General features: G+C 43.2%; 1 protein-coding gene and 1 long non-coding RNA gene across 9 annotated transcripts in view; one reads left to right on the top strand and one right to left on the bottom strand.

Moving 5' to 3' along the window:
* rptor (regulatory associated protein of MTOR, complex 1) overlaps positions 1-27,060 on the top strand; it is a 263,688-nt gene that overhangs the window by 81,996 nt on the left and 154,632 nt on the right. For all 8 annotated transcript variants that reach the window (XM_037764856.1, XM_037764854.1, XM_037764852.1 and 5 more), the window contains 3 exons: positions 8,023-8,181; positions 10,033-10,179; positions 23,489-23,664. In XM_037764856.1, the coding sequence (XP_037620784.1) occupies positions 8,023-8,181; positions 10,033-10,179; positions 23,489-23,664 (482 nt within the window). The remainder of the gene's footprint in view (positions 1-8,022; positions 8,182-10,032; positions 10,180-23,488; positions 23,665-27,060) is intronic.
* LOC119485333 lies at positions 1,914-22,026 on the bottom strand. Its single transcript, XR_005206252.1, has 3 exons — positions 21,607-22,026; positions 19,635-19,636; positions 1,914-1,927 (listed from the first exon to the last, which is right to left on the bottom strand). It is a non-coding gene; the product is annotated as an uncharacterized LOC119485333 (long non-coding RNA).

Below are 27,060 nucleotides of genomic sequence, written 5' to 3'. Positions count from 1 at the left end.
CTAATACCTCCATCACTGCAGGTCCCTCGCTAACACCATTATGCCATTCAGATACCACTTGATATCGCCGGGAATGAGCGCTGCGTCTCTTGTGCATTCAGACGCCCCGATCTGGATTATTGCCCAAATTGAATCAGCCTGTCAGCTCTGCTATCATGCTGCGATTCAAACTCATCCAGATACGGGAAGCTGAAATGTGGCGTCTTTGATCAAGGTCTGTTCAGTTTGGCTCTGTAGGATGTGTGCGATGTGCATGAAGAACAAACGAGCAAGTGAGAATTTTATTCTGCAAATGAGGACTACGAATCATGATTCTTAATTGGATTCTAGCATCATTTAAATAATGATCACACAGCTGTAGCGTTTAAACAGCAAGGATCATAAATTACTGTATAGCTCAAAGAGTCATAAATACAACTATTCATATAACAACATTATCATCATCATTACCATCATGTCGATGGGTACAAATCTGTTGTTATATGAATTCTGTACATATGACACAGGGAAGACTGATTCTTAAAAGTAGGGTTGTTATTGGTATAAATTGTATACTGTAAATTCTCAAAAGTCCGTATTAAAAGTCTCAAATAATGTCAAACTAGAGATAATCTTGCGATAAGGGATGTTACAGTGAGGACATTTTCCCACCGGTTAATAAACTTGTGTGGAAAAGATGAGTAAATTAATAAAATTATCAAAAAAGAGAAAGAGAGATGATGGAAGGATTTGAATGTGACGCACCAGTGCAGGAAGTGGAAAGTTGAATTGACGGTAGATCAACAGCTATCGAAAGAAATGAAGAAATGGAAACGACTGAAAACATTTAATGACTGAAGTATTTCTGTTAAAGAGAAAGTCAAAGCAGCAGAGTGATGAGTATGACATGACTGTTGTACCGAAGAAATCAGGGTGTAAAAACGTACATTATATTGAATTCATCAAGACGAGATGCAAACCTTTAGGATTTTTTTTTTTTTTTAAATCAGGTCCAATCAGAATCTTCTTACTAAATATGATAAGAATATATGATATGATATTCATATAAGAATTGTGATTAGTGATCTTCTAAGATTCTGAATTGATTCACGACTTTCAGCGCTTTCAAAGTGATCGATAGAATAAATAAAAACACAAAAGTTCTGCGGCCAGTTAGGACCTGGTGTCATGGACATAATGTGTGTTGGAAAAAAATCACACCAAATAGCAGTTTTACAGGTTGTTTTGTTACAATTAAAGGGACTTATTTGTAACTTTCAGAGATGCTTGTTACAGCAACACCTGTGGCCGTGAAATCAACGAAAGTCAGCGGCGGGCTCGTGCTTGCTCGCTCTACATAGACATGAACGAGCATCGATCAAAACAATGAGGCGACACACGTCAGCTAAAGCACAATATCACTCTATATTTCAGCTGCTTGGCAGTAATGTTAGCTGACCAGATGAAGGTCTCTCCATGAACATGATTTAGATCTGATCCTAGGGTTGGCTTTTCCTGCCTAAGTGCAGGCTGATGCAGCGGGGCTCTGCTAGCGTGTCTCCCTGCTCTCTCCGGCTGTGGGCGGAGACACCGGCCACCCGGTTGGTAACGAGACGATAACGTGTCTCTCTGCAGAGCTCCCGTCACTTAACAAGACACGGGAAACCTGTGTTGGTCTGGAGGAGCTGCAGCAGTTATTTCTGCACAAACATCCACTGTACATTTACTAGATATTCTCAGAGCTAAAACTAACTCTTCTGCAGTGTGTAGTGAGCGCGCATTCACGTCTAGAGGTTGGAGCGAGCTGAGCGAGAACGCGCGCGCTGTCTGAGTGAAGGCGAGCAGGCAGAGGAGGAGAGACAGCGGCTACAACGCGAATGCGTATATGCGAGTGCGCATGTGTCCCGACCCGCTACATTTATACGCTTAAAAAGTTACCAAACAGTCCCTTTTAACTTTTGAAATTGGCAAGTTCTCAGAAATAAATTCAACCAATTTTTGTAATATAACAGGTATCATTTTTATTTTTTTGTATAACTTGAACTTGTTATTCTTGAAGTCACTGAGAATTGAGAAATACTAGAAACGTTTTAGTAAAAAGGGATTATTTGTGTGTGCATGTTTAGCATGAATAAATGTTAGACGACCTTTTGCCTTTGTGTGTTATATTATTGTAATCAGTTGATATAACTTTTTCAAATATAAAAAACTGCATAATCTTTACTCTGCTTTCATGCCATATTTTTGCCACAAAGCCTTTATTAGCACACAGCAGACTGGAGGAGATCCTTGAATAGCACTCCTATGCACTGAATATAGAATCCATTTTTAATCAGGACTCGTTTTTGAATCTAATCGTGACCCCAAGAATCCAAATCAAATCGTGAGATATCGAAAGATTCAGACCTCTAATAAAATATACTATACCATTTTATCCTTATGTTATAAAACAGGGGAATTAAGAAATACAGACCTGTCTCATATGTGAGCTTTTCAAATACAAATCGTCTTCATGCATTCCAGATAAATAAAGAGGGATGTTTTTTGTTCTAGTTTTTGATAGTTGTTTTCTAAAGGTTTGTGTTATGTTTTAATGGGTAAACGCTTCTCTCAACAATGTCCACATTCGAGGCCGTGTCTTTGACTCGTTGTTTGTCGCCTGTTTTGGTTTGAAGTTTTGCAACAAGTTTGGTTGAAATATGGCTTCTCCTGTGATTAAAAGCCATTTGACAGGAGGCAGGCTGTTTGGTAAAAGGCATGTTAGTTATGTAACAGAAGGGCCTTGGTGAGTGTGAGAATGATTCAGACTGGTCTAACCGGCCGCTTTTCTGTTGCGTAACTAGTTGACACCTCTGTGTCCCTTCCATCCGCACGCACGCACGCACGCACACACGCACGCACGCACGCACGCACGCACGCACGCACGCACGCACATTATTTAATGAAGTGAAGGAGCAACAACGATGCACACGTCTCCTACTGTTACTCCTTTAAATTTTCGAGCAGCTTTTGCACACACACTCACGGGTACAGCCACCAGTATCACACTGACTTCACTCTTATAAAACCACTGAGCCTGGTGAAGTGTGATCTAAAGTAGCAGCAGGTGGCAGAGAAAACAAGTTGACAACAGTAAAGCAACAGTAGCACCACCTCAAACTGGCGTTTTGTGTTTGTTTATGTGTAGAATATGTGCTTCAAATCGGCACTAAAAAAGCACTGCTCTGCCTGATCTGTAAAACAGCGTTATACAAGAGGTTTGCAGAAGCGCTACTACATTGTGTCATATTGTATATTCTTCCTACTATCAACAGCTTGTTTAAAGTTCACACTTGGAAGTGTAAAAGCATCCTTGTTTACCAGCAAAGTCCACTTTCTTTTGTTGCATTCGTGTATTTCCTAGTGAAGAGCAACTATCATATAAACGCTATCGGCCCCGTGGTTTGATGCCTGAAGTTTTTCAGCTAAAATCATTAGTGTTCAAACACGTGAGGGTTTGACATCTTTCAAAACACAACGTCTTTGTTTGAGTCAGTGTAATATTGGATCATTGCAAACAAAATGTCTCTTTATCAGCTCTGCCAGCTCCTTTTAGTCACAACAACTGTCAGTGTGTCAGTGTGCTGACTTGACTATGTCCCTGTTCACACCTGGTATTAACATTGGTCCTCAGTGATCCCAACAAAAGTGGACAGCTTTAAGTATGTCTGTTCACACCTGGCATTAGAATGCGTCTCCATATGCGTCTCAAATGAAAACTTGATCCGATCTCACTTCCGTGCTCTATATGCAAATAAACACGCAGTAAACACAAGGCTAACACAGAAGACGTTGTGACGTAATATTACATGAATGTCAGCAGTAATATTCTACATAGTCGTGAATATGAATACATTTCATTAACATTAAAATAAAAGGTTGTACTAGCGGTCCCTGGGAACCTCCGTGCCTCTGACACCACTGCCTTTTGCCAGACAACAGTGGTGTACAGAGCTTCAGAAAGTCGATAAGATACAATTTAATAACATACAGTTGTGCCAACAAAGTACAGTAGAGCACAGAAGTTGTTTACAAGCACACTGCTAAAATAATTGTGGCCACCTCTGAATGTGGTCTGAGCGATCGGATCTCAATGGGTCCTCAATGGATCTTGAGTGTGTTCACACCTGTACTTAAGCTGTCCAGTGACGCATGTTAATACCAGGTCTGAACAGGGCCTATGACTTGCCCCAAACTGCATGTGATATTTATACATTTTCATTCACATATCTGGAGGTCAGAGGTCAAGGGACCCCTTTGAAAAAGACCATTACAGTTTTTCCTCACCAAAATGTATTTATTTTATTTATATTAGACATCAGTGAACATTTTGAACTTTTGAACTCTGTGTTGGAAGCAGAAAAAATGGGCCAGCGTAAGGATGTGAGCGACTTTGACGAGAGCCAAATAGTGCTGGATAGACGACTGGGTCAGAGCATCTCCAGAACTGCAGCTCTTGTGGGATGTTCCCGGTCTGCAGTGGTCAGGACCTACCAAAAGTGGTCCAAGGAAGGAGAACCGGTGAACCGGCGACAGGCTCAGACCCGAGGCTCATTGATGCACGTGGGGAGCGAAGGCTGGCCCGTGTTGTCTGATCCAATAGAAGAGCTACTGGAGCTCAAACTGCTGGAAAAGTTAATGCTGGTTCTGATAGAAAGGTGTCAGAACACACAGTGAGGAGCAGTTTGTTGTGTATGGGGACCGGTCAGCGTGCCCGTGCTGTCCTAGTGTTATGGCTGATCAGTGTACTGTACATATTGGGGGCAAATTCATGGAAAAACCAACAATGCTTGTCATATATTCTTCAATCTGAAGAACTGTACTGGAGGGATGAACAGCAATCTTCTGATGGTGGTGTAGAGCGCTATCCGAAGCTGGGGAGACACTTCACATTTTTATTGATGTTCTATGTTCTCTTAACTCACACTGTACATTTTCACCGCTCTCTCTGCACGGCAACAACATACAATTTTAATGCTCACGCTTTATGAAATTGATCGACTGGTCACAACATGGAAGCTCGCACTGAACATGAACATGGAACCCTCTATTGGTTTCGTCCATTCACAATTCCAACAAAGTTTTATTCAAACGTGATAGCCCCATGTTGAGAAAAGAAAAGGAGAGAGGTGGTTTTACTTTGTGCAATGTAGTAACAAGAAGAAATGTATTTGCAAATGGCTGGCAAGATACAGACAATTTTGCAGCGAAGTTCAGTTTTATTTATATTACAACCGAGTCTAAATCAAGACGACATGTTAAATACTAGACCAGTAACATTCACCTCTTAAAGGAACAGTGTGTAGGATTTGGTGGTATCTAGCAGTGACACTGATACCAGAATAGAATATACTAAACTGAGATTGGGAGGTACGGGAATGGAGAGGTTTAAGGAATCAAGAGCTACGTGTGGAATAAGTATCAAATTTATAATTATGCAATATGCAATATGTCAAGACAAAGAAATGATTCACATTAGGGATGCACCGATACCACTTTTTCAGACCGAGTACAAGTGCAAGTACTCGCCGATACCGAGTACCGATACGAATACTTCTCTGTGCCGAAAGACCTTCGTTAACAGCCAGCTGGAGGGTGTGAGCGACACACGGCAGGCTGGGGAGCCCGCATACGAGGCGGTGCGCCGCCACCGGCTGTAGGTCGGCTTGGAAAGGCTTGGGGCGGAGGCGGCTCGTGGCCGCAGCTTTACAGCGCTCCCTGCCCGGACCTCGCCGCACCGTGATGGGGCTCCCTGTTCCCGGTGCGACTGTTGTCCGGGGCGGACTGTTCTCAGTGCGCCCCAACAGTGTCGTTGAATCGGAGCCGTTTTGCGAGTACGAGTACATGAGCACTGTATCGGACCCATCGGTGCATCCATATTCAAATAATTTTCATACTCACCAAACCATCTAGTGAGCCTTCATGCCCTGTGAATGGGGGCAGTGCCGTCCTGGAAGACCACTTCAGTCAGAACTGTTTCATTGAAGGATAAAGTGGCTTAGATCTTTTCTATTGTCATCTTGATCCAAAGTCGAGGTCAACTCGGCCCGCTCACTTCTTTTTGTACACGACACAGAGCACGGTGGGTTGTTAATTGCCTGTAGAGAAGCATCTGCGTCCCTTCTTCACTCATCTAAAGGAGGGATGTAGGCCTGTTCAGAGTGCTTTTTGATGAGGCCCTGTTGTACCATCTTTCCCTGATTACAGGTGAAAAGACTGAGTACTCTGGGATGTCACCAGAACCGATACATGTACCAAGTCCATGCCAAAATTCAGAAATTGTGCCGATACTCGTTTTTCTACAGTACCGTAGGCAAAGAGATGAAAATCCAGTGCTTTTTGACAACAGCTGCTAGATGGCACTGCGGTAGTGCTTCCGCCATTTTGGACTGAAAACACCAATAAGTCTGTGGCCATGGATGCATAGCGAGACGTCTGTAAATCAGAGGATCATTTTTTTTTAGGTAAATCAACTTCCCATTAGGAACACTTAAATATCCCTCATTTAAATAATGATGTCCTAAAAGTTGTGAAATTAACTAACAGTCGAATCCAGCGTTTTTTTCCTCGCCATAATGAACGTGCATCAGACCCACGGGACTGCACCACCCTGCACGCTCATATGACATATCCGGCTCTGCCAGCTTCCTGCTAGCTGTATGCGGCTGTAATAATCAATATATTGGCTGTAATTTATCACTTTTATGTAATGGATAATGTACATCGAGCCAGTCATTGTTGTGAAAGAATCCCCGACAGGGCGCTGCTGGAGATAAACTCATCGAACCTGAAGGAGATTCTTTCACAACAATGACCCGCTAGCTGTACATTATCACGCTTATTACACGGCTACGGCTTACTGAAGAAATCAATAATTTGACACATAATGGTCCGCCAGAGTCCGACATCAGAACTACGCCCATAGCAACGGTCTGCTATAAAGAAATTACAGACCGCAGAACACCGTGATTGACCAATCAGAATCAAGTATTCAACACAACCGTGTAATAATATCTGCTAATACATCCATGGGCTGTATGCTGTAAGCCTGTACCGTGGTGGATGTTTTAACGTCTCTGATCCGGTTATCGGCCAGTAGCTAGTAGTGCTAGTAACATCAACATAATTGAATGTAGCTGTAGGCTATTTACTAACACGTAAAAGCAAAAGCACAGGACACAACCTCTTATAGATCCATGGTCTGGGGTCTATTGGACTCCATTTTGGAGACATGACATGAACAATTTTGAGATTGCTCTCAAAATCTGCGCTGGATTTTTCTAATTTCTATTCACGTCGATCGCTCAGTCCAAATTGTCAGAAGCGTAGCTCTGCTGCAGGGCGCTGACGTTGCAATGGTACGAACAACTGACTTCCTCATCTTATCAATATACGTTCTTTGGTAAAGTGGTGAGTGAGGGAAACAGCTTGACATGCAGGCAAAGAAGATGTTAATCTTGTTCAAAATATCTGAAAAATTCACGCTTTGACTTCACCAGCATTAACGTCATTCTGTAAGTTTCAACTTGATAATGTATAAATAATGTGAAAAATCCAATCTGCTTTCTTTGTTAAAGTATAAACCATGACATGAGAGTGTTTCATTGCCCTCCTGCCTGTTCTCTAGTTGTTGACCAGAGAAATGTAGGTAATTAAATGAAGCAGCATGTTTATGTAAGACACTGTTGGATCACACTAACTGTTCCTCTCTCATACAAAGCCTTATGACAAATGCAACATAAAGAAACCATGAGATGACCCCCCCTGCTCTTCTCTTATTTGCAGGCATAATAAGTGGTGACGGTGTTAATGTGTTGTGTGATTTGTTTTTATTAAACCCCATCTGCAATACATATTTTCAAGATGTTATTTGAGCAAAATGTCCGATTGTTGTTGATGAATGGAGAACACTACGTCACATGTAGTCACGTGTCCGTAAAGTTTAGTTTTAGATGTAAAATGATCATGCTGGCACCTTCCGATCTTCCTTCCTGTCTTTTTCAGGCGCGTTACAAACAGAGTCTGGACCCCACGGTGGACGAGGTGAAGAAGCTGTGCACGTCACTGAGACGCAACGCCAAAGAGGAGCGAGTCCTCTTCCACTACAACGGCCATGGGGTGCCACGGCCAACCGTCAACGGAGAGATCTGGGTCTTTAATAAGGTAGTACGCACGCACGCGCGCGCGCACACACACACACACACACACACACAGTGAATGAATAAACTCTACTGAAGCCCTGAGAGGCAAGTGAGAAAAGAAATTCTGATTAAAGTCACCTATTAGATTATTACTTAAGTAAAAGTCTTTAAGTATCTGATATTCACTGAACTTAATGCAGCAGTAGGTAGGATTGGAGAAAATATGATTCAATTCAAGCAAGTCAGAATTGTTTTTTTATATATATTGAAGTTTATTCCTCTTAACATGTACTCCACCTTAAAAATGGAGGCTACATTATACTTGAAAAAAAATAAGGTCTTCCCAACTTAAAGGATTTAAAGAACAAAATCCAGTTTTTCCTTCCCTCGTAGTCGCATGTAGCATGTAGCATGATCTGACATGCAGCCTGCCTGGACTTGAGCAGAAATCGAAACTTAACTAGGACTTTGAGAGCACTGTGTTTGCACTTGCCCATCACGTGAATGATGTAACTAGGACCACTGATTCACCAAATCTGCTTGGTTGTAATAGTAACAAGTAACAAAGATGCTTAGCGGAAATGTATCGTATGTGAGTAAAAGAAGACATTTTATTTAGGAAATGTATTGGACTAAAAGTGGAAGTTGACAGAAATATAAAAAGTAAAGTACAGATACTTAAGTTCTGAAACAAAGTATTATTACTTCTTTACATTAAACCCATCCTATTGGACTTGCAGGTGAAATGCAAATAAAGCAATGCTTACCATACACTAGGAGACTTATAAAAGACTTTTAAAAGACTGAAGACAGACTATAATATTTTGCAAAGACTGGGGATCTTGCAGGGTCACTATTTACAAGACTACAACTAGATTCCTTTTGAGATGATGTCACATCCTGCTCCTGGTGGAAATTAACAACAAAAATCATTGAGAAAGAAGTGGACAGAAATTGCTGCAGCACTTAAAGTCCTCGATGAGTATGCTATAGCTAGCTAGCTAGCTAACTAGCTAACCACTGTGGTAGTCCCACGTGTCTACTTCCTCTAACTTCTCCAAGGTGGTCTCTAGCTCTCCCGTCAGCTCCGTTCTCTTTATCCATCCATGGTCAGTTCCATCGGGGCCGTTTGAATGCAGAGAACATAAATGTCAGTATATGGGTGCTCTACAGTTGTAGCATTGGCCCATTTGACCACGGAGACGAGAGCGCAGTCGGCTCGACCGCACGTTACCGCAATACGACAACGTTTCCTGTCTGTACAGAGTTAGCATGCAGCTTTAGCCGTGATGTCTAGCTCTGCTTTTCCTGCAATGTGTGAAACCCAAAGTGTTTCCATCCTTTACTGGATGTGTAGTGTTTACCACGCTGGATTTAACATGTGAGGGTGCAGGTCGTATCCAAGCGGACCCTCCGCTGTTTCCTGCTTTGTCGTTACGGCACGCTGCGATTTGTTTTGGTTGACGGATACGGAACAGCTTTGACGTCACGTTACTCAGACTACAACAATAAAAGCAGTCACTTCCTTCTACCTCCTCATAGACTCAAATGAAGCAAATATATCAATTCTGGCATTAACAAAATTGATTTCAAAATTGTAAAAAAAAGATCGCGACACATGTGAATCGATTTTTTTTCCCCACCCCTACTTTATGGATTTATTCCTCATTGCCTCTTTCTGTGTTCCCATCATCCTCCCGTTTCATCCTCTCTCACTCTCCCTCATTATAATTTTATCTTTTCAACTGTTTCTCTCCCCCTCTCCTCCTCGCACACTTCATCAAACAGATGACTAGTTAATAATTAAACACAATCCATAAAAAGTGAGTTTTCAGCAATAACACGATGCCCCGTCTCTCTTTTTCTCTTTCAGAACTACACCCAGTACATCCCGCTGTCCATCTACGACCTGCAGACGTGGATGGGGAGCCCGTCCATTTTCGTCTACGACTGCTCCAACGCGGGAATCATCGTCAAGTCGTTTAAACAGTTTGCCCTGCAGAGAGAGCAGGAGCTGGAGGTGGGCAGCCGCACTGACAAACACACACACACACTCCCGCTTTATGGGATGTCACAACACAGCAGCCATGGACTAGTAGAAGGGTTGTAATTGGGGAAAAAAAACACTTCCAAAAGATTAGATGAGTCATACAAACACACAGGGTGAAATGAACCGCTGGTATCAATGATTTATTAATGGAAAAGTGGGAGATTTGTCATTTGCGCACACACGCACACACACACACACACACACACACACACACACACACACACACACACACACACACACACACACACACACACACACACACACACACACACTCATATATACTGTATTTAGCGTCATGATTCTCCGCTGGAATCCTCTCTGAAAAACTCCAGGATGTCTTCAGTGCTGTGATTCAGCCAATCAAATGGGCAGCTGGCTCTAAATCATTGAGTTTTGGTTTAGTCTCGGGAGTACACACACACACACACACACACACACACACACACACACACACACACACACACACACACACACACACACACACACACACACACACACACACACACGCTCTCACACACCACTACCAGCCCCACTCCCTTTCTCCGCTTCATCTTTTTATGACGTTTTCTCTCCCTTTCTCACTCCCGGCTATGGCATGTTATGTGAATCCCTAATGAGATGGCGCTGTCATTCATCTCAATTATTCATGGAGAAGTTTCAGCCAGGCTGTAGATTAGCTGGAAAACGAGTGAGAGAGAGAGAGACAGAGGTACAGGATGAACTGTACTGAGCAGAGACGGGAGGTAGAGCGAGAGTAAAGAAGAGCTGCTGTGCTACCTGTTAAAGGAAAGGTGAAGGCAGCAGCTAAACTGCTGAGTTGCTGCAATGGTTGACAGAGCTCGTCACAAGTGTCTCTCTCTTTTCTGTTTGCAGAGGTCACGTCAGGGACACACCGTCAGGGCTAAAATCATTGCTCTTATTTTAATTGTTCCTTTGCACCATATAGTTTGAGTTTGTTCAGTTATTAGTTATTTGTCAAAGTAGATCAGCTACATAGTCACATTTTGTATTCAGTAATATTGACTGTAGGGCTGTCAATCAATTAAAATATTTAATTGCAAATTAATCGTAAATTTTGTATCTGTTCAAAATACATCTTAAAGGGAGATTTGTCAATTGTACACTTAAAACCATAAAGTGGTGTTCATTTGTGAAGATTTTCTTACGGAAGAAAAAGTGTAAGTATCATAAACGTGTAAGTATCATAAACGTTTGTTTACCACAGAGCTTATTTTCTGCAGTAAACCCAATGGAAAAATTCCATTGGGAGTTTGTCGAGGGAAACAGGGTGATGCTAACTTCCTGGTTAGCCTACAAAAACACATCATCCCTGCACCGCTCTATAAAGTAGAGCAGACTACATGTAGCCTGAGAGGCAACACCCAGGGCATCTTACGGCTTGGTACTGCTTGTTAAACTCATTGCACCTAGTGTATGGTAATATTGAAGGAAACTCAGAATCAAATCCTCTCTTCTCTGATGTGGATAATGGTTGGCTGGACAGTCAGAGGACAACGTTCAGAGACGATTAGTTGGAACATTTGTAGTTAATACCGTGCTCAATGATGGAGATGTAAAATGATGTAGAATAAAGACCCTGGACAATGCTTTTTGTTATATATCTACTAATATTTACTAGTAATAACGGACATAGGGACATTTTTTTATGGCCCAAAGGGGGTGAATGATACCTGACTGATTGGTTCAAGTCTTTTTTTTTCTGCTGTGCAGTGAGGATAGTGGGCCTATAGAAAATAACAGTGAAGAGAAATGATCCCACAATCAGGTCGGAGAGGCATGTAGGCTTATGAACCGCTCAGGAGCCGACACACAGAAACCAACATTGTTGGGTCTTTCTTAAACCAATCATGACAGCATGGTAATTAATCACACATTTTTTTCTAATAATAATAATAATAAATTCAACTTATATAGCGCTTTTAAAGAACTCAAAGACGCTTTACATTATTGGGGGAAACGGTGTGAGACAAACAAGAGACAGACGACACACACAGGCACACTCTCATTCATACACACAGACAAATGGGTACAGGGAGGGGGGGCTAGGAGTAGGCAGAGGAGAACAGGTGGGTTTTGAGGCGGGACTGGAATAGGGGGAGGGAATCAGACTGTCTAATGAGTTGTGGGAGGGAGTTCCAAAGCTTGGAAGCTGCCCTGGAGAATGCTCTGTCCCCAAAGCTGCGGAGGTTGGACTTGGGGGTGGAAAGTAGACCAGCTGAGGTGGATCTGAGGGACCGTTTGGGTTGGTAGGGGGAGAGGAGGTCAGAGAGGTAGGGGGGGGCAAGTTGGTAGAGGGCTTTGTAGGTGAGGGTCAGGATTTTGTAGGAGATCCGGTGGGAGACAGGGAGCCAGTGGAGGTCTTTGAGGACTGGGGTGATATGATGCCATGATTAGGTGTGGGTGAGGAGTCGGGCAGCTGCATTCTGGACCAGTTGGAGTTTATTGATGGAGGTGTTGCTGATGCCGTAGAGGAGAGAGTTGCAGTAATCAAGGCGGGAGGAGATGAAGGCGTGGATGAGCTTCTCGGCAGCAGGGGGTGTGAATGAGGGTCGGATCTTTGCAATGTTGCGTAGGTGGTAGAAGGATATTTTGACAAGTTGGCGGATGTGGGGCTCGAGGGAGAGGGTGGGGTCAAGAATCACGCCAAGGTTGCGTGCCTGGGGGTGGGGGAAACAGAGGTGCCATCGATGGTGAGTGTGAGGTTGCTGGTTTTGCTGAGGGTGGATTTGGAGCCGATGAGGAGGAGTTCTGTTTTGTCACTGTTTAGTTTAGGAAAATTCTGTTGCATCCAGATTTTAATTGCAGAGAGGCAGGAGTTGATGTGGGAGAGGGGTGGGTTGTGGGGGGTGTTGGTGCTGAGGTAAATCTGAGTGTCGTCGGCATAGCAGTGGAAGTCCAGGTTAAAATGGCGGAGGATGTGTGGGTGAAATACAAGACTTAGGAGAAGAAAACTGTTGTAGATGCAGAAGACCCTTTATTTGCATAAAGATCTGAGTTTGCAGCTCTGCAGAGGCTCAACAAAGTGGTTTGTATTTCCGGGTACATTGCTATATCAAAAACATCGTAACCCGAATGACTGTCCCCGTTGGCTACCTCAATCAGTGCAGTGATTAACCCCCCTCTAACAGTTTCACATAAGTCTGGCCTGTTCTGGTCTAATACAAATAAACAACATGATATCTCATTGCATTACAGGATCAACGTCTCGTGTCACGATGGCTGTTCCTTCACTATCTAGTCGGTCTATCTAGTGTTTTGCCATTAACCCTTCAAGGCCAGTATATTGTACAGAGGTTCCTTATAGTGTATCTTTATAGTGGTTAACATAGGCCTGTAAGTGTAGAATTTTTCCACCAAATTGAACCTGCTACAGCCTAAAAATCACAAGTTACGTTAATGCGTTAAAGAAATAAGTGCTGTTAAAACGAACTTGCGTCAACGTGTCATTATCGCGTTAACATTGACAGCCCTACTATATAGAAATAGCCAATCTTCTCACTGATGGTCTTGTTTGCTGGTGTAGGTCATATAGAGGCATCAGTATTAAAATGAGACTCTTTCATAACCAGTTAAAAGTTCCTCCCAGTAGCTTTAAAGGTAGGACCATTTTGGCAGGGAAATAAACAGAGGAAGTCCCCTGGTTAAATGCAGGGGAAGTTGCATAACATCCATAAGCAATTTCACTTTTCCACCTGAGTGCTCGACTTCCAGAGACTTTTTAATCATGCAGGAGATGATCCAAGCGGGGAGTCCCCCACCTCGCCCACGCCCTCCTGCACCCGCATCCCTCTGTCGCGACACGACACACACACGCTTTGTCAGCCATTTTTAAATAGACCCACATGCACGGTGCACACGATTCCCATAGCACGACAGGCCTGATCTCACCAGGGACTATTATTTGGAGATGCAGCGATGCAGATGAAGACCGGAGCATGGGGGAGACGGCTGAAGGGATGATATGAAAGGAGGAGGAGGTGTTTTATCACTCCTCCGCAGCACCATATCAACCTCCTCCTTCAGTCCAGTCAGTCTGTGTGTGTGTGTGTGTGGGTGTCTGCTCTGAGTGCTCTATTATAAGGCCACCTGCTTCCTTTTAAATATCTCATCACTTCCTGTGTGCACTCAGCAAACATGCTCACTGCATTAGCTGCAGGGCGGAAAGATGTGTGTGTGTGTGTGTGTGTGTGTGTGTGTGTGTACACTGTACCCTGCAGCACTCACTGCTAGGACACAGTGGACCCAGAGAGCTTGTGTGTGTGTATGTTGTGGGTTAGATGATTGTGTTGCCGGCGTTTCCAGGATGCTCACATTAGGCCTCCACCGGCTCCTTCTATCATTTTAATGAATTATTAATTCACGGCTGTAAAATGTATTGCTCGACTAGAGTTGGTGGGCCGTGCGTGCACGTACATGACGTTCTGTGATCGTGTGTTTTTACATCTGAAATCCCCCCCTGTAGGACTATTCTTATCAATTACTGTCAATTTATAAAAAGAAGGAATTCTCAGTACTTAAAGCTGCAGTAGGCAGAATGTTTTTAGCATCATCGGGCAAAAATCCCATAATAACCTTTCTGCATATTGTAATTCAAGTGTTCTGAGAGAAAACTAGACTTCTGCTCCTCCTCATGGCTCTGTTTTCAGGATTTAGAACATCTAGTCTGTGATGGGAGACTTTGACCAATCACAGATCATTTCAGAGAGAGCGTTCCTATTGGCTGTTCATTCAACAGAGGCAGCTGTCATTCACTCGCAAATGGTCGAATGGTCAAACTAGGCAGTGCTGATCAAATATGAATCAATATTCTGTTACTGTAATGACTATTTCTCTCCTATGATGTTCTCATCTTGTAGTGTACTGTTTAGCTGTGAAATGAGAACGTTTGCTCCAGCTGGTGGGCGGTGCTTGGTATTTCCTCAACTGATCTCAACATGGCTGCCATGGCTTCTTATTTTACAGCTAAACAGTACACTATAAGATGTTTTTGAAAAATGTTTACGTAAGAAATAGGCATTACAGTAACAGAATATTAATTCATATTTGATCAGCGCTGCCTAGTTTGACCGTTTGATTGGAGGTCACGAGTGATTGACAGCTGCTCAGAGAGGGCAAGGCTCCAGCTCGGCTCTGATTGGTCGTTTTCCTCCGGTCTGTGAAAACTTGCAGATGCCATTAGGAGCACTGGAGGACACCGGAGGACACAGAGGAACAGGATTTTTTTCAGATTACCATCATGTCATGATAATGTGACCGTTTTATAAAAATAACTTTTTTGAATTATATTTGCTCCAATCCTACCCCCTGCAGCTTTAAGAAATGATCAGTATCGGTATCAGTAAAATCGTAACAAAAGTATAGGTATCGTATAAAAAACGGTTGTTATGTGGTAGAAGGAAAACAGTACCTAGATGAAACTACTCACAACAAGGTCTGTGGATTATCTGGAGTTTTTTCTTTTTGCCGTTTTGACCACCACAAGCCGAGCATCATCTAGCACCATTATATTGGAGAGAAGGCAGACATCTCTAAGGCCGATACCTCGTACACACAGCAACTCAGACCAAAACAATCGAGATTGATAAATAGCACTACAGGTAGGTGGAAAAATATGTAGTTCTGATTTTGGGGTGAACTTTCCCTTTAAGGCTAGAAATTAGGGCTGTCAAAGTTGACGCAATAACATGTTAACGCAAATACATTGTAATACCACTAATTTCTTTAATGCATTAACGCTACTTGCAATTTTTAGGTCTTAGCGGGCTCAGTTTTAAAGCTAGGTACTGGTATCATATCAAACTAGAAAACCTAAAGAATCCATCGGTACCAACCATGTCATACTAGATAACGCTCCAAACTTACGCTAAATTTTGGCGAGGAAAAACTATCATGGCCATTTTCAAAGGGGTCATTTGACCTCTGACCTCCAGATATGTGAATAAAAACTGGGTTCTATGGGTACCCACAAGTCTCCCCTTTATGATAATCACATGCAGTTTAGTAATGACCGTCTTTTTTAAATCATATTTGCTCCAATCTGCTTACTCCAGCTTTAAGTTGCACCCAGATATCCCCAGTGGCAGCGAGAGAAAAGAAAGCTGTCACGGTGATTTTCATGGTAATTTGCGAGATTACAGTATGCTAATGGGATAATTACAGTGGATGTTTGGCATTAATCAGCCTCTGCTGGCGTTGTCGTCGTATTTACCGTTCGGATTACTGCGGCGCGCCGTCACAGATTTCTTTCAGGGAGACGATGTTCTTCTCAGGTCGACACAATGAGAGGCTTTAGAAACGCACGCCGCTTTGTTTGTGATGTCTGCCTCGGCGAGCGAGCCGACATCTTCCTCATTAGAGAGGGAGATAAGATTATGTTCCAAGGAGATTGGCACAGATCCATCGGCACGGCAACAATCGGGCGCCCACTCACTCCTGCGAGTATTTCAAAGAGAAATGAAATATGCATGTTGAAAAAATACACATACAGTTACACGGGTTACCCCCCCCCCCCCCCCCCCGATTAATTATGACTATTCTTCCGTATTTTTAATATCATGATTTATTCATGTGTTTGCAGAGCTTCTTATAGAGCGCTTCTGTAAATACATAGTGTCTCACACTGAGATCTGAGCTTCAGCTGCTGCCGCCTTTTTTTTGCACCACTTATTATAGAGTCAGCTAATGAGTTATTGGACTAGCAGAGAGCAGGGAGCTGTGCAGTATATACAGGAGTAGGGAGGCATTACATATATCTACAGTGCCTCATCACAAGCCAGTTTGATTAGCTTAACTGGAAACCAGATTGAACATTTGAATCAGGTCACGTCACTTTTATGAATAAAATACTGATGCTTTTCTTTCGCTTTTTTCCAAGTGAATTTCTGAATTGCGAATGTTGCTGTTTTGTTTCCCGGGCAGCCTCCTGGATCATTTGTCAAATTTGTTTTCTTGTCTCATCCGCTATTTGACTCGACTCACCCTCTGGGTGCAGAAAGACGAGGGCGTCCCCTCGGTGCTCGCCTCGGGTAGCGTGGGTTTACCCTAACTTGCGTCAGATGCTGAGCTGCAGCACACAGCAAGCTGGGAGGCTCAAGAAGGAGTTTCTGTTCAGGAGCTCTGCTTTATGGTTGTGTATAAGTTGTTTGGTGGGTGTACATGTTATTACACTATGGGTCCTATCTTACACCCGGCGCAAAATGGCGCACAGCGCAGCGCAACTGTAATTGCTATATTTCAGACCGACGCAGTTGTACTTACAAATTGTGTAAGTAGCAAATTGTGCCCACCTGTGCCCCCATGGGTGTGTTGTTCATAAAATGAGGTGTGGTCAGGCGCTTTGTTGGCGCATTACTATCTTGAAGCAGCAGAAAGCGATCGCGCCATTGACCAACAAAAACCTGTTCTAAAGTCTGACGCAGTATTTTCCTGCTATTTAAAGGGCACATTATCGGGATAGGGGCGGCACGGTGGTGCCGTTGTTAGCACTGTCGTCTCACAGCAAGAGGGTCGCAAGTTCGAATTCAGCTTAGGGCCCTTCTGTGTGGAGTTTGCATGTTCTCCCCGTGTTAGTGTGGGTTTTCTCCGCCTCCCACTCCCACAGTCCAAAGACATGCAGGTTAGGTTAGTTGTTGACTCTAAATGTCCCGTAGGTGTGAATGTGAGTGTGAGTGGTTGTCTGTCTCTATGTGTCAGCCCTGTGATAGTCTGGTGATCAGCTCCAGCCCCACTGTGACCCTGAATAGGATAAGCGGTTACAGATAATGGATGGATGGATGGATTATTTGGATAGTAAGATGCGTCTATAGGAAGGTTCAATACACGTGTACACTCTGCTTGTTACACACACAGGGGCGCAGCAGTTCTCCTCTTCCTCAGTTAAATACAGTGTCGGCTCTAGAACGTTTTTATTTATTTTAAGGAAAACACTAAATTCAGGCGGCAGGTGACCGTTCAGAATATAATGGAATATAATGAAGTAAGGCTCTCGGGCGTTCTGTATTGCTCAACCTGCAGCGCTCTCAGCGCTCCTCCGGTCACTGGCGTGAGCGCCGTGACCAGAGAGATCACGGTGCACACCACTCTGTGTCGTTTCCTCTCATCATCCCTCTGTTTGATCCATCCTCTGAATGCTCTGTCTCTAGTTTGATCCATCCATCCTCTGAATGCTCTAGGTCTCTAGTTTGATCCATCCATCCTCTGAATGCTCTAGGTCTCTAGTTTGATCCATCCATCCTCTGAATGCTCTAGGTCTCTAGTTTGATCCATCCATCCTCTGAATGCTCTAGGTCTCTAGTTTGATCCATCCATCCTCTGAATGCTCTAGGTCTCTAGTTTGATCCATCATCCTCTGAATGCTCTAGGTCTCTAGTTTGATCCAACCATCCTCTGAATGCTCTAGGTCTCTAGTTTGATCCATCCATCCTCTGAATGCTCTAGGTCTCTAGTCTGATCCATCCATCCTCTGAATACTCTAGGTCTCTAGTTTGATCCATCCATCCTCTGAATGCTCTAGGTCTCTAGTTTGATCCATCCATCCTCTAAATGCTCTAGGTCTCTAGTTTGATCCATCCATCCTCTGAATGCTCTAGGTCTGTAGTTTGATCCATTCATCCTCTGAATGCTCTAGGTCTCTAGTTTGATCCATCCATCCTCTGAATACTCTAGGTCTCTAGTTTGATCCATCCATCCTCTGAATGCTCTAGGTCTCTAGTTTGTGGCTGTAACGTTCCATGAGGCTGTGATTATCCTAGAGGTCACCACAGGTCATTTTATACAGTGAAGTGAAATTTAAAAAAAATGGTCTCACTACAATGAAATGTCTCCTATGGGGACTAACATCATCACACATGAATACAGTTGGACTCATTGGATCCGCAAGAGTCTTAGAGAATTTAGATAAATTTGGAGCGTTATTTAGCCTCCTTGCTAACAAGCTAGCATGACCTGGTGGGTACCTGGTGGTTTTCTAGTTTCATCTGATATTTTCACTCTAGCTTTAAAACTGAACCTGACACAGGTAAGTCAGTTGGCATTCCTCGTGATCCTGCAGGTCTCAGAGGGTTCAAATAAGCCCATATCGGCCTGACAGTGAGATTATGTGATGTTCAAGGTACATGTGAGCTACGATTTAAGACCAACAACAAGGGATTCCAATTAAAACCCTGTTATACTCCTTCATCAATGTGAAAGTCACACGTTGCCGCTGTCAGTGGAAAAAAACAACTTCAGAGTCAATTAAAAATGGATGAGCAACATGATGCAGTGTTTCCTGGAATAATAGAGACTTTGTGTTTTGCAGAATGATAACAATAATAATATAATAATCTCCCTCCTTAATTTCTTCCTAAAATCGGGCAGAGCTGCACAATGAGAGCAGTCTGTGATGTTAAAGGGAAGTCTTGGACTGCTGCCTCCGTTAAACTCATTAAAGTCGACTCAGCAAAAGACACAAACCATATTGAACTCCCAGAAAACAAATCAGCAGTACAACAGCGAAACGAGAGCATAAATAGTCAAGAGCTACAAATATAATTAAAGTTTCACATCATATGCATGCCTCCTCCATTTTTCACGTTTGCGAGTATTGACTGAGCCGGCCCAGCATGTGGAAATAACACGCTAATTCTGTTTGTAGAATAGACGAGGGGATTGTTTACCACTAAAGACCGCCCGCTAAGGGGGCAGGCAAGAGGAAAATTTCCTCGCTGGGATCGATAAACTATCACATTATCATTACGTTCTCAAAATGTCTCAGGCAGTGCGTCAGTGGTAATGTTTTGTCTGGAAGTGTCGGGTGGCAAAGCTGCAAAAAGCACTGATTTGTATCTTCTGCAATCACATTCTCCTCCTGTTGTTGTGCACCAGAGAGAAAACAAAACAACTTTTATTGCTAGTCCCATGCTGTCCATAACAGAAACAGAAAGATGAACTCAGTCTGCTTCACTTTTTTAGTGAGATTTATTTTTATTTTTTTTGAATTTGCAATGTAGTACACACACCACAGCAGCTTATGAAGATTAAAAAACATCTCTATGATGGACGAGGCTCAGCAGATAATAAACACAATACTTTTAAATGAGAGATGGAGGAATCTCTGGTCTGTTGCTGTAAGTTGACAAGTGATCAAATGAAGAGCAGATTTGCCTTTGTAGAAACGTTTTCTGGGTGCCAAATCTGAGGAGCACAAACAGCCTGCAAACACAGTGAGAACAGGCTCGTGTCGGTGCTAGCAGGGTGCTAATGCCTTCACCTGGACATTTGCACCAACTCACACTGAGACTTCAGTTTTGGTTTTGTAACTTGTTTGTTCTTCAAGTATGGAGGTACCAAATAGGTCTCCTTCTGCTTTGTATTTTGTCCTCCTGTCTTCACTACATATCTTTTTCTATCAGTCTGGAGCTGCTGCTCTTTAATCTGTCTCTGACCTTTCATTTCATGTCTTATCTGGTCTTCAGCTCAAGTTCATCATCCTGTCTAGGGATGCACCCATCCCACTTCTTCAGTCCCGATACCGATACCTGGGCTTTGGGTGTTGGCCGATCCCGAGTATTGATCCGATACCAGTGTTTATTACACGGCTTTGTTGAATACTCCATTCTGATTGGTCAATCACAGCGTTCTACACTCTGTTATTTCTTTATAACAGACCGTTGCTACAGACGCTCCGATCATAGACTCTGGAGGACCACGTCCAATCATATCAATGCGCGGAAAGAAGTCCGGTAAACTTAACAACGTCAGGTATGGCAAAAAATAGACGTTACTCCATCAGAAAACACCATGGAGTATTTATATGATATTCATTTTAATATATTTGGAGTGCATGAAACTTTAGATTCATGGCTAATGGCAGAAGAGTCCCCAGTGAAGAAAAAGAAAGAGAGAAAACAGCGCAGAGAAAGCGAGAGGGGTTAAAAGACACAAAGAGCTAGACGACAGAGAAATCAACGAAACTGAAGAAGACAGATGAAGTTAACACTTAAACGGAATACAGTCTGGGTCATGGTAGTGTTTAAAGACTGGTTAATCCAAAAGAAAAGTTACAGGGTAGAAAACCTCAATCAGACGCTGTGGTCATTTTATGCATCTTCTCCGACAAGAATTCTAGCTAACGAGTAAACTAATCTTATCTTATTTTTTAATCAATATTTTGTGTCAAATGATTGAGTTCTTTAGTACGTAGCCATGTAATAAGCGGGATATTGGACAGTGATCTGGTCGTTATTGCAAAATGAACCCCGACTGGCTCACTTTACATTATCCCTTACTTAATGAATCAGCTGTATGCCTCACTGTGTGGAAGTGACTGGGATCCTTCTGTTATGTGTAAGACAACATCAGGCTGGACTTAAACCAGAGTTGTTCCGATACCAATACCAGTATTGGAAATGTGTCCGATACTGCCCAAAATTTGGTAACGATATCAGCAAGTACGCCAGTCTACGCACCGATCCGATATCATCATTTATTAACCCAGAAAAAAATCAACTTGTTTAACCAGAAATCAATTCTTCCTCTTCGCCGCTCCAAACCAGTTGCCTTTACTGTGTGGTCACCCTGGAGGTCTCATGGCTGCCAATGGCAACTACTGTTTTAGAGCAGCGAAGAATAACTGATTGCAGGTAGTTTGTGACGTGACGATAGCGAAACGCAACAGGGTGGTGCTAGTGGAGAGTGTGGAGGTAACGGTAGTCAGAGCCAGGAAAATGTAACAAATAAATACATAGATGTAAATTTACTGAACTGTTATTCATCATTAAAATAATAAATGGTACACCAGCAACTTGGTAAAACATCTTCAAAGTTCAACCTTTTTAATGCAGCAACAGATTGGTCAAAATTTAAACAGGAATTCAAATTCCAGTATTTAATGTATGTAGTATATAAACATTGAATTGAATTGAATAGATCGGCCCCATTGTCACCAATAACAGATCCATCTATTTGAGTCAGTATCTGCCTGATATCTGGTCTGATATCGGTATCGGTACATTCCTAATCCTGTCTGCTGCTGTCTTCCTCTCACCTTGCTCCTATTGCTGTGTCTAAACTCAAACTCCCTCTAGTACCGCCACAGTACCAGGATTATGCCTCTGTGACGATGCTAATTTATAGCAAAATATCAGAGCAAACAAGAAAAAGCAGCCAGCACCGTCAAAGGGAAACACTTTGAAACGGCTTTGCTCAAACATATTTGTCTTTGAATGTGTGTCAACAGATGGGGCTGTCACAAAGCGAGGCTCTCCACGTCTGTATCTGCTACGTCACCTCTTTAAAGTCCGATCAGATCGTCTGTCACCCAGCTCCTTTTCTCTTTCTGTCCCTCTGTTGTTCATTTCCCCAGGCAATATAGGTCAGGTTTCAATAATTTGATGTTTGGGGTCTGAAACCCTGATTGATATTGAGATCACTTTCTGTTGTTGCTGCAGCTGTAAAATATCTCCTGATTAGGGCTGTCAGTCCATTCAAATAGTTAATCACCATTAATCACAAATCAATTGCACATTTTTTATCTGTTCAAAATAAACCTTAAAGGGAGATTTGTCAAGTATTTAATCCTCTTATCAACATGGGAGTGGACAAATATGCTGCTTTATGCAAATGTATGTATATATTTATTATTGGAAATCAATTCACAACACAAAACAATGACAGATATTGTCCAGAAACCCTCACAGGTACTGCATTTAGCATAAAACAATATGCTCCAATCATAACATGGCAAACTGCAGCCCAACAGGCAACAACAGCTTTCAGTGTGTCAGTGTGCTGACTTGACTATGACTTGCCCCAAACTGCATGTGATTATCATAAAGTGGGCATGTCTGTAAAGGGGAGACTCGTGGGTACCCAGAGAACCCATTTACATTCACTGATCTGGAGGTCAGAGGTCAAGGGACCCCTTTGAAAATGACCATGACAGTTTTTCCTCGCTAACATTTAGCGCAAGTTTGTAGCGTTATTTAGCCTCCTTCCCGACATGCTAGTATGACATGGTTGGTACTGATGGATTTCTTAGGTTTTCTAGCTCCATGTGATGGGTTAGTATCTTCACTTTAAAACTGAGCCCACTACAACCTAAGAATTGCAAGTTGCGTTAATGCGTTAAAGAAATTAGTGGCTTTAAAACAAATTTAGGTTAACGCGTTACTATGGCGTTAACTTGGACAGCTCTAGTTGACATATTTCTAGATGTGGCTCAGGTGGTTGTTGCAGTGGCAAGTGAATGTGAACAAACACTCATGTTTTGTGTGTTCAGGTGGCAGCCATCAACCCCAGCCACCCGCTCGCCCAGATGCCGCTGCCGCCCTCCATGAAGAACTGCATCCAGCTGGCCGCCTGTGAGGCCAGCGAGCTGCTGCCCATGAACCCCGACCTCCCGGCCGACCTCTTCACCTCCTGCCTCACCACGCCCATCAAGATCGCCCTCCGATGGTAAGGTTTCTCTCGCACTTTTATTTCCCTTCTCTCCTCCACACGGTTTCTTGCTAAACATTAAAGGTCTTAAACATTCCAGATGGTGCATTCAGGATATGGCCTACATTTATGCTGAAGTAAGGGGTAGCTGGGATTTTTGTCACTAACTATTAACTTTTAAGCAGTGTTTTCCAATGATGAGCCCAGACAGGCTTTTAACAGCAGGAGGAGAGACTTTGAATTCATACACAGGGGCTCTGTGGTTATGGTCTTTCTCAGCGGGTGAGAAAATTTAAAGGCAAGTTTCTACTCTGGAAGAATTTGAATAACTTTTCTGCTCATGACTAGCTCCGTTTTTGCTGTGGCTTTCCTATCCAGCGCAAATGTCTCTAAAACTCTGACGGCCTGCTGGCGGGTCTTTCAGAGGTTATAGCAGCTCAGTTTTCAAGCTAGAGTGGCGATACTGGTATCATTAGAAACTAGAAAGCCTGAGGAATCCACTGGTACCATGGCTAAGTAGTTGGGAAGAATGCTTAATAATGCTCAAAAAACTGGCATGGCCATTTTCAGAATAAATGTGTTATTTTCGCCTATTCTAAAATAATGTTTGAATATTTCTGCATCCTGGGGTTCCTGAACAGTCTTGGAATTCCATCGATTGTGTTTCACTGTACAGCTGATGGATCCAATGAGTCCAACTGTATTCATGTGTGATGATGTTAGTCCCCATAGGAGACATTTCATTGTAGTGAGACCATATTCTGAAACTTGACCTCACTGTATAAAATGACCTGTGGTGACCTCTAGGATAATCACAGCCTCATGAAACTTTACAGCCACAAACTAGAGACCTAGAGCATTCAGAGGATGGATGGGTCAGACTAGAGACCTAGAGCATTCAGAGGATGAATGGATCAAACTAGAGACCTAGAGCATTCAGAGGATGGATGGATCAGACTAGAGACCTAGAGCATTCAGAGGATGGATGGATCAAACTAGAGACCTAGAGCATTCAGAGGATGGATGGATCAAACTAGAGACCTAGAGCATTCAGAGGATGGATGGATCAAACTAGAGATCTAGAGCATTCAGAGGATGGATGGATCAAACTAGAGACCTAGAGCATTCAGAGGATGGATGGATCAAACTAGAGACCTAGAGCATTCAGAGGATGGATGGATCAAACTAGAGACCTAGAGCATTCAGAGGATGGATGGATCAAACTAGAGACCTAGAGCATTCAGAGGATGGATGGATCAGACTAGAGACCTGGAGCATTCAGAGGATGGATGGATCAAACTAGAGACCTAGAGCATTCAGAGGATGGATGGATCAAACTAGAGACCTAGAGCATTCAGAGGATGGATGGATCAAACTAGAGACCTAGAGCATTCAGAGGATGGACGGATCAAACTAGAGACCTAGAGCATTCAGAGGATGGACGGATCAAACTAGAGACCTAGAGCATTCAGAGGATGGATGGATCAAACTAGAGACCTAGAGGATGGATGGATCAAACTAGAGACCTAGAGCATTCAGAGGATGGATGGATCAGACTAGAGACCTAGAGCATTCAGAGGATGGATGGATCAAACTAGAGACCTAGAGCATTCAGAGGATGGATGGATCAAACTAGAGACCTAGAGCATTCAGAGGATGGACGGATCAAACTAGAGACCTAGAGCATTCAGAGGATGGATGGATCAAACTAGAGACCTAGAGCATTCAGAGGATGGATGGATCAAACTAGAGACCTAGAGCATTCAGAGGATGGACGGATCAAACTAGAGACCTAGAGCATTCAGAGGATGGATGGATCAAACTAGAGACCTAGAGGATGGATGGATCAAACTAGAGACCTAGAGCATTCAGAGGATGGATGGATCAGACTAGAGCATTCAGAGGATGGATGGATCAGACTAGAGACCTAGAGCATTCAGAGGATGGATGGATCAAACTAGAGACCTAGAGCATTCAGAGGATGGATGGATCAAACTAGAGACCTAGAGCATTCAGAGGATGGACGGATCAAACTAGAGACCTAGAGCATTCAGAGGATGGATGGATCAAACTAGAGACCTAGAGGATGGATGGATCAAACTAGAGACCTAGAGCATTCAGAGGATGGATGGATCAGACTAGAGACCTAGAGCATTCAGAGGATGGATGGATCAGACTAGAGACCTAGACCATTCAGAGGATGGATGGATCAAACTAGAGACCTAGAGCATTCAGAGGATGGATGGATCAGACTAGAGACCTAGAGCATTCAGCGGATGGACGGATCAAACTAGAGACCTAGAGCATTCAGAGGATGGATGGATCAAACTAGAGACCTAGAGCATTCAGAGGATGGATGGATCAAACTAGAGACCTAGAGGATGGATGGATCAAACTAGAGACCTAGAGCATTCAGAGGATGGATGGATCAAACTAGAGACCTAGAGGATGGATGGATCAAACTAGAGACCTAGAGCATTCAGAGGATGGATGGATCAGACTAGAAACCTAGAGCATTCAGAGGATGGATGGATCAGACTAGAGACCTAGAGCATTCAGAGGATGGATGGATCAAACTAGAGACCTAGAGCATTCAGAGGATGGATGGATCAAACTAGAGACCTAGAGCATTCAGAGGATGGACGGATCAAACTAGAGACCTAGAGCATTCAGAGGATGGATGGATCAAACTAGAGACCTAGAGGATGGATGGATCAAACTAGAGACCTAGAGCATTCAGAGGATGGATGGATCAGACTAGAGACCTAGAGCATTCAGAGGATGGATGGATCAGACTAGAGACCTAGACCATTCAGAGGATGGATGGATCAAACTAGAGACCTAGAGCATTCAGAGGATGGATGGATCAGACTAGAGACCTAGAGCATTCAGAGGATGGACGGATCAAACTAGAGACCTAGAGCATTCAGAGGATGGATGGATCAAACTAGAGACCTAGAGCATTCAGAGGATGGATGGATCAAACTAGAGACCTAGAGCATTCAGAGGATGGACGGATCAAACTAGAGACCTAGAGCATTCAGAGGATGGATGGATCAAACTAGAGACCTAGAGGATGGATGGATCAAACTAGAGACCTAGAGCATTCAGAGGATGGATGGATCAGACTAGAAACCTAGAGCATTCAGAGGATGGATGGATCAGACTAGAGACCTAGAGCATTCAGAGGATGGATGGATCAAACTAGAGACCTAGAGCATTCAGAGGATGGATGGATCAGACTAGAGACCTAGAGCATTCAGAGGATGGACGGATCAAACTAGAGACCTAGAGCATTCAGAGAATGGACGGATCAAAGTAGAAACCTAGAGCATTCAGAGGATGGATGGATCAAACTAGAGACCTAGAGGATGGATGGATCAAACTAGAGACCTAGAGCATTCAGAGGATGGA

Source organism: Sebastes umbrosus, chromosome 3, assembly GCF_015220745.1.
Source record: "Sebastes umbrosus isolate fSebUmb1 chromosome 3, fSebUmb1.pri, whole genome shotgun sequence".
Taxonomy (NCBI): domain Eukaryota; kingdom Metazoa; phylum Chordata; class Actinopteri; order Perciformes; family Sebastidae; genus Sebastes; species Sebastes umbrosus.
This window is presented reverse-complemented; position numbering and strand designations above follow the sequence as displayed.